General features: G+C 35.4%; 1 protein-coding gene across 3 annotated transcripts in view; it reads left to right on the plus strand.

Moving 5' to 3' along the window:
* TOX3 (TOX high mobility group box family member 3) overlaps positions 1-5,920 on the plus strand; it is a 128,518-nt gene extending 122,598 nt beyond the window's left edge. For all 3 annotated transcript variants that reach the window (XM_043985208.1, XM_043985207.1, XM_043985209.1), the window contains exon 7: positions 4,057-5,920. In XM_043985208.1, the coding sequence (XP_043841143.1) occupies positions 4,057-4,788 (732 nt within the window). In that variant the 3' untranslated portion in view covers positions 4,789-5,920. The remainder of the gene's footprint in view (positions 1-4,056) is intronic.
* Positions 5,921-8,408: the final 2,488 nt, after the last annotated feature.

Here is an 8,408-nt window from a genome sequence, read left to right on the forward strand (position 1 = left end):
AGTACAGATATAGGGCAAATATGTTATGCCATACAGTAAGTATACCATAGTCACTATACTATATTTGTATTTAATAGATAATATTATATTTAATATACTTAACATTTACTATTCTATAAACTTATCCTTTAATAACCATACAGAATTAAATGCAATAAGAGAATGAAATACAAACACTAGCCATGTATGTTCTGAAGAAGGGAAAAGTCTTACTTAGATTTTAGGTCAATTTGATAGTGTGCTATATCTCAGAGGTACTAAGTAATTATCAACAATGATTGTATACAAAGTCTTAGATTAATATTCTATGCATAAATTTGTTATTAAACATTAAAAACAGGAAAATAAGATTATATCCAGGCATAAGCAGTTGTAATTTATATAGATCATTGGCAAGTTACTATAAAAAATGGAATACATTTGATTGAATGTGAAAATTAGCTGCCTCATAGGCACATAACAATCATCATACCAAGTTTGACTTATTGTTTATCCAAACTGGTATTGATAGATTAAAAAAAAAAACTGAAATCAACAAGATGAAATTTAACAGGGCTAAATGTTTTGTACTTGGATGAAAAATAAATTGTACAATTTAAATATAAAGGAGCTTGAACTTACATCATTTCATATAGGAGGAAAATCTTAGTTGACCACCAGCTCAATATGAGCCAAGAGTGTGATATGAGTTGATGAACTCTCTAATAGACAACATTTTTTAAAAAAAGCACAGTGTCCAGCTTACAGGATCTACTAGTGTTTTTGTACTGATTATACCATGCCAATATATTGTATCCAATATATTGGAATAACCACATTTTAAAGAATGCATCAAGAGGAGGGTAGGTAAAGAGGATGGTGAGGGGGTCTGAGAATCCTTTCAAGAGGAAAAATTGAATCACCTGGAATACTTAGCCTCACAAAGAGAAGACTAAGGTGAAAGAATGATAGCTGCCCCAAAATGATTGAAAAGATGTAAAGGTGGAAGAGGAAGTAGACTTGTTTTTGTAACAAAGAAAGTGTGTGTCTATGAGGACCAAATAGTTGGGAACTTAGGAAAAAGTCTATTTTGACTCTACAAGCACCTGTTAAACACCTAATATGTGTAAAGCACTGGGCTATGTGCTAGGCCTGCAAAGACAAAAAATGAAGTGATCCTTGTTCTCAGAACTTACATTTTTATTGGAGTTGTCTGAGAGAGATAACATGAATGAAGAAAATTAAATTCAAAATTTATCCAAAGTAATTATTCCATATAAATAGAAGAATTAGAGTTGACCCTACAAGGGATTTGATTGTGAAACAATGAATTGTGCATCCCTAATGTTCAAGTATAGGCTGAATGACCATTTTTTAAAGGCACTGTAAAAGGGATCTCTGTATTTCTATAGTGTATAGAGTTGTACCACATCACCTATTAACTCCCTTAGGTAAAGAACATTCATCACCCTATTTGAATGCTAGAGCAGTGTGATAAAATAATTATTAATAATGGATTTCTTGGGGGACCCAGAGATTTGTTTCTCAGTGCTTTCTGCCCCCACCCTCACCCCCACACTCCCACTCTAAAAAATTGAGTTCTTGAGCAAATCTTGTCTGGGACAAACCCAAGGGAACAAAAGAAATGGAGATAGAGTCTTTTTTCTATATCTCAAAAATTTATTATTTCATCATTTTCTCAACTCTTTGAAGAAGTGTCCCTGCCCAGTCCCTGAGGGCACTTTATATCCTAGATCTCATCATTTCCCACATCCTCCTACAGATTGTCCCACAATTTTCTCTTATCTTTACTCTCTGCCAATCTAGTGACTCCCTTATAGTTCTGGGGGGAGGAAATCTTGGCTAGGTTTCACCTAACCTTAAAAAAATCTCTCACGTGACCCAAATATCCCCTCAACCTATTATCCCTATCCCACTCAATAAACAATCTCTGTACTCCTTGCCTCCTCTCAACACACTTCTTATCCCTTAACAATCTGTCTTCCAACTTTATCACTCAACTGAAACTACGCTTTCAAATGTTACTAATAACCTCATAATGTCTTAATTCAAGTCTTTTTTTCATTCCTCACACTCTGCATTTTCATGAGTCTGTTCTCTTGATTTTCCTCCAACTTTCTTGGTACTCCTTCTGGGTCTCCTTTACTGAATTATTTTCTTATGTCCTACCCCCTAATAGTGTATATATCCCTTTCCCTTGGTGATTGCATCAACTCCCATGAATTCAAATACCATCACTATATCTAGCACTGGTTTCTCTCTTGAGCTCTAGTTCTGCATCACCAACTCCCCATTTAATATTTGCCATTGGATGAACCTGTCTAAAATCGGAAGTTATTCTCTTTCCGCTAAAACTATCTATCCTTATTTCTGTTAAGGGCACCATCATCATTCCATCTACTCATGTTCACCACGTTAGAATCATCCTTAATTCCTCAGTTTTCTTCATCATACATATCTGATCGTTTCCACCTCCATATTTGTTGTGTTGCACTCATCTCCTTCTCGATATTCAGAGAGCCACCAACATAGTTCAGATGCTTGCCCTTTATTGCTTGGACGATTTCCATAGCCTTTTAATGGATCTTTTCATCTCAAACCTTTGCCCAATTTGTTCCACCAAAGAGATATTCCTAATGCAAGACTTGACCATGTAATTCATTTCCTAAAAAATGGTCTTGTGTCTCCCTCTTGTATTTAGGATCAAATCAGGCTCCTGTTTGGGTTTTTTAAGTCTTTCTTAATTTGCCTCTAACCTATTGTTCCAAATTTATTCCTTTCATATACTCTTTAGTCTAGCCAAACTGACCTACCTACCAGGTTCTATCTTGTGTTTCTGTGTCTTTGCAAAGATTGTCTCCTATGCCTGCAATGCACTGTCCACTCATGTCTACCTCTTAAAACCCCTAATTTTCTTTTAAGCTCAGTTCAAGTGCCATATCTTACATGAGCTCTTTCTATATTACACAGAATTTTCTAGGGCCTTCCCATCCAAATTGCTTTGTATTTATGTATATTTTGTATTTACAAGTAGAAGTCCATGATTTCTCCCCTGGTAGAATATAAGTTTCTTGAAGGCAGGACAGCTTAATTTTTCTCTTTGTATTCCCGGGGACTAACATAGTATTTGGCATATAGGAGGTGATTAATAATAGATTGAGTGATTCAGAATTGAACAACTGAATTAAATAGGGAAATTGATAAACTGTATTTTTCCTTAAGCAGAAGTTGTGTAAAGGATAAGAGTAAAAAATTAAAACTACTCATCCTAATCAGTATTTTACTTGGTAAAAAAATGGCATTGTTTGGGGGCAGCTAGGTGGCACAGTGGATAAAGCACTGGCCCTGGATTCAGGAGGACCTGAGTTCAAATCTGGCCTCAGACACATGACACATACTAGCTGTGTGACTCTGGGCAAGTCACTTAATCCTCATCGCCCCACCCTACCCCCCCCAAAAGGACAATTTTTAAAAATGGTATTGTTTTTGGACAGTTATGTGGTATCAACACAAAGTGAATAGTCAGAAATGCCATGTTTCTAATCCCTGAATCTGGAATAAGTTACACAATTCTTTCTGGATGCTGTTTTCCCCTCTGTTTATAGCTAAATAGATTAACCAGAAAAAACTTTCATGGCAACCTGTTAATTAATATCAGGGATGTTTTGATAAAGGGTAACACTCTAAGGTTTTAAGGCCTTTTAACTTGCAATTTCTAAGAAATCAAATTGTTGCTTTTATTAATATTATGCTAAATGTCCCAGTGAACATTTATGTGCTGTTTGGTAGTGTATATTGTGTGCAGAATCAAAAAGTGTGTAGATTTTTTTTCAAGTATTAATTGTCTTCTGAGTAAGAAGTTGGCTAATGTGTATATATATGTATATATATGTATATGTATATTATACACACACACACACACACACACACATATATATATATATATACACACACACACACACACACACACACACACACACACACACACATCAAGGAGTTTGATACTCTTACATTTGTGTTTGTTTTTTAAAATTCTGAAACTTTTTAAAAACACAGGCTGCTGCAGAATCGGCCGAAGCACAGACAATTCGTTCTGTACAGCAGACTCTGGCATCTACTAATTTATCATCCTCCCTTCTCCTGAATACTCCTCTTTCTCAACATGCACCAGTGTCAGCATCTCCTCAGACTCTTCAACAGTCACTTCCCAGAGCAATTGCTCCTAACCCCCTAACCATGAGACTGCCAATGAATCAGATCGTAGCTTCCGTTACCATTGCGGCCAACATGCCAACAAACATTGCAGCGCCATTAATTAGCTCGATGGGAACAACCATGGTTGCCACACCATCTTCAACTCAAGTGAGCCCCTCAGTGCAAACCCAGCAGCATCAGATACAGTTGCAGCAGCAGCAGATGCAGCAGATGCAACAGCAACAATTGCATCAGCATCAAATGCATCAGCAAATCCAACAGCAAATGCAACAGCAGCATTTTCAACACCACATGCAACAACATTTGCAACAGCAACAACACATCCAGCAAATCAGTCAGCAGCAAATGCAGCAGCAGCTGCAGCACATCCAGTTGCAACAAATGCAGCAGCAGCAAATGCAACACATGCAGCACCAATCGCAACCTTCTCCACGGCAACATTCCCCTGTAGCTTCACAGATAACTTCACCCATTCCTGCCATTGGAAGTCCCCAGCCAGCACCTCAGCAGCACCAGTCACAAATACAGGCCCAGACACAGACTCAAGTATTATCACAGGTCAGTATTTTCTGAAGATAAATATTGCAAAATTGATTTGCATTTATTTGGGAGGATGAGATGTAAGAGTAAACCATATTTGGCTGAAACTGTAAATTGTTGATGGTGGTTATGCAGGTGTGCATAACAGATCAATGGTCCTCTGAAGTGTCTATCAGATAGGCAATAAAGAACTACAATGTAGCTGTGTATCATCTTTTAGCTAACTATAAATCATTTGGTTTTTAAAGAAAAGAAAAGCTGTGCTCTTTCATGTGATGCCTTTTTAATTTATTCAAGCTTTACCTACAATATGTGAATCCAATGGTCTAATAAATATGGGACATTATGGTGACTGTAGACTGGCCTTTCAGAGTTATATTATAGAGTCCTTATTTCTCGAAGAATGAATGAATGAATGCACTTCAAGGCAGTTTGAACTCGTGAAGCCCTTAAAAGCACAGTTGTAACTACCTGTAAAACGAAGACTCAATTTCATACAAACATTTGTATGACGTGAATAGTTGATGGCATTTTTTGTCATGGAGAAAAATAATGTAAATCACAGACTTTTGCCAAAGCTATTATTTTTGTTCTTAAAACTCTTCAGAAAAGCAAATGCGACTGATTAAATGTTCACTTTTATCCATGATTTCCTCAAATCAAACCACAGCATATGTTGTAACAAAATATATATTACCACTGTTATCCCATTATGTCCATTCTAATTAGAAAAAATGTGAATATTATATTCCGTGTTTTGAGTGACAAGTTTCAAAAAATAAAAATAAAAACACTGTATTTTTAAAAGGGAAATGCACTTAAATGAAAACAGTTATTACAAAAGTTAAGATTTTAAAAATGCAAGAGTTTTTTTTATTATGCTGTAATACCAGTAGAATATTTAAAAGAAGCTCTACATCTGAATAATCATTGTAAATAATTTCTTTAAATGTTGTAAGTTTTCCTATCATGTGTTGTAAAATTTTCATAAAGGAGGCTTTAATGTAAACACTGGTAACACAAAAACCATTCGTTGCTACGTTGCTTATTGTGTGTTTATGCTATTTTATACTTTTTTATGAGTTGATAGCAGCAATTAAGTTGTTTGTATTTTGCTTAACTAAAAAATGCTTTTATCTTGCTATAGAATAAACACATTTCAGTAAAAAAAACATGCAGATTGTGTTTTGATGAAAGAATCTATTTACTTTTCTAATTAAAAAAATAGATGTCGTGATTCATTTGTTTTTTTTTTTTAAATATGGTATGTATAAAGATACCATGCTAAGTTTCATTAGAACCAAAGTACAGTTTTCCATGTTAAGTTGGAAATGCTAAAATTTGCCTAGAATTCAAATTGCCTCACCGGAAACTTGCATTTACTTTTATTTATTTATTTTTTAAAGCTTGAGATGTAGTAAGAAATAAAAATAAAAAGACAGAAGTCATATTTAGGTCATAGGATTGATACCTGCTGGCATTTGGGGTATTCCTTGCTTTAATATGGTTGGTGAATGCTTATTCTGGAATATAAATACTTTTTTTTTCTGTACCTCCCATCTTGCCCCCCCCCCCTTTTTCCTTTCCCTCTGGAGAAGCTCTGCTATGAGAGCAGTATGGCCACTATCCCCAGTTGTCTTGCATGATTAATTACAGCATCTGTCCTGTCAGAAGCTATAATGAAGAGGTCTTGATAAAAATTGCAAATTACCACTGGCAACAGTCTTAAACTGCTTATGATAAAATGAAAATTAAAAACAGCAAGTGTCAAGCCTGACCAGCATCCTAATCTGGAAAGAATGAATGTGAGAGGTGGTGTCCATAGCTACTGTGTGTAAGAAAGACATACACAAATAATGGAGTATGGATTCCTGAAAGTTGCTGTTGTGGCTCAAAGAATATTTACTGTATGTTATGGGTTATTAATAATGAATTCAGCTTTCAATATTTCATAATCCTCTGGTACTCCCATATTATGTACAAATATTGAACAGCAAGAGATTCTAATTATAAATTTATAGATTTCTTGCAGTAGAAAAATGTATGTCTAAATTGAAGCTTTTCATAAGATGTATTAGTTGACAAGTATCAGTGTTGAAACAGTCTAAGGATGATACCTAATAACATCTACAGGGGAATGAGCATTTCACAAAGGAGAGATCTTCTTGCAATAGATATCTCACAGGCAGAAATGATTGTAAAATTTTTCCTGCAGATTGAAACCAGCATCATATAACAATGAGAAGCATTTTTTATATTCTGTTTTGAAACCTTTAAACAAATGTCTTCAAAATTAATTGCTAAACTACATGTGACAGTAATTGTGTATTGTTCTGTAATTGTCATATTGAAAGCCCATGAAGTATCGTTTGGAAAAATTGTCACTAGTGATAAGAGTTAATTGCAAGTGAAGTCTGTTTTCAACAGTTTGCAGTTATAAGCAGGTGTTATTACATCCATTAAATGATTTTATAAATCTTGGGTTTTATCACATTTGATTAAGTGCTGCTAAACTACTGATAGCCAATTCCAAGAAAAATAGTTTAATTACTCTAGCATACACACACACACACACACACACACACACACACTCATACACACACATATATTAATCACAAGACAGAGCTATACATTTAAAATGTCAAAGACTTGAATCATGAAAAAATAATCCTCAACCTTGTTACCAAAGTATATTTCACAAGATCCTCCAAAGCATATTGGGAAACAGCTTGTATTTCAATTTACATGTGCAACTGTTCGTATTCCTATGCCTTAAGTAACTTAGTGCACTTTTTGTTACAGGTTAGAAATAACTAGAAATAAATCGTGATGATGAAAAATGGACATGAGAAAGACATAGTGTCTGATTAGTGTGACATTGAAATTCTGTACCTCTTAAGTGGTGCTTTCTCTCCTGACATTAATAAGTCCCCTTTCTCCTCCCTCCCCCACTCCATGGAAGATATTTTATTACTCTGGCTAACTATGTTCTACTCTTGCATTAACCTATGCTGCCATATGATGAGAGAACATAAGGAGTTTTCATTTTTAGCTGACATGGGGTCATTAGTTCCTAAGTGAAAGAACAAAAGCTTAAATGCCTTTATGCAGTATAATTTCAACGATATATTACCACCTAACTATTGAAGTTTGATGATTTTCTAGACAGATGGATTTGTATCTCAGGTTTAACTAGGACTCTTCTGCTGCCTCATTCAGTGGGCTTTCAACATCTGAATGGCTTCTTTTCCATTTCTCACTTCATGGAGTATTTTTCAGCACTGGACTTCATTCTAACCTTTCCCTCCCCCACCCCCCCCTTTGTTTGGCTTTTGTTTTGCAACAGCTGTTATTATCGTTTTTGGTCAGCTGTGATTGCTGGAGGCAAAATAGGACCAGATGGTGTTTTGCTATGCATGAATGGAGAGTTAGAAGAGTTTGGATTGAATAGGCCAAGTTTGAATGGTGTCTATGCACCACCTGCCCGCGTTAGCAGCAGTATACACATCATAGTAGCATGATCTGTCTCAGACCTACTAGAATTGGATGGGAAAGGAGAGGGATGGGTTGGATTTTCTCCATATTTATTGATCTTCCATGCACTAACAGCATAATGAGGTGTACAGTCAATTTGAGTTAATTGGATATGACAC

The sequence above is a fragment of the Dromiciops gliroides genome, chromosome 2, assembly GCF_019393635.1.
Source record: "Dromiciops gliroides isolate mDroGli1 chromosome 2, mDroGli1.pri, whole genome shotgun sequence".
NCBI lineage: Eukaryota > Metazoa > Chordata > Mammalia > Microbiotheria > Microbiotheriidae > Dromiciops > Dromiciops gliroides.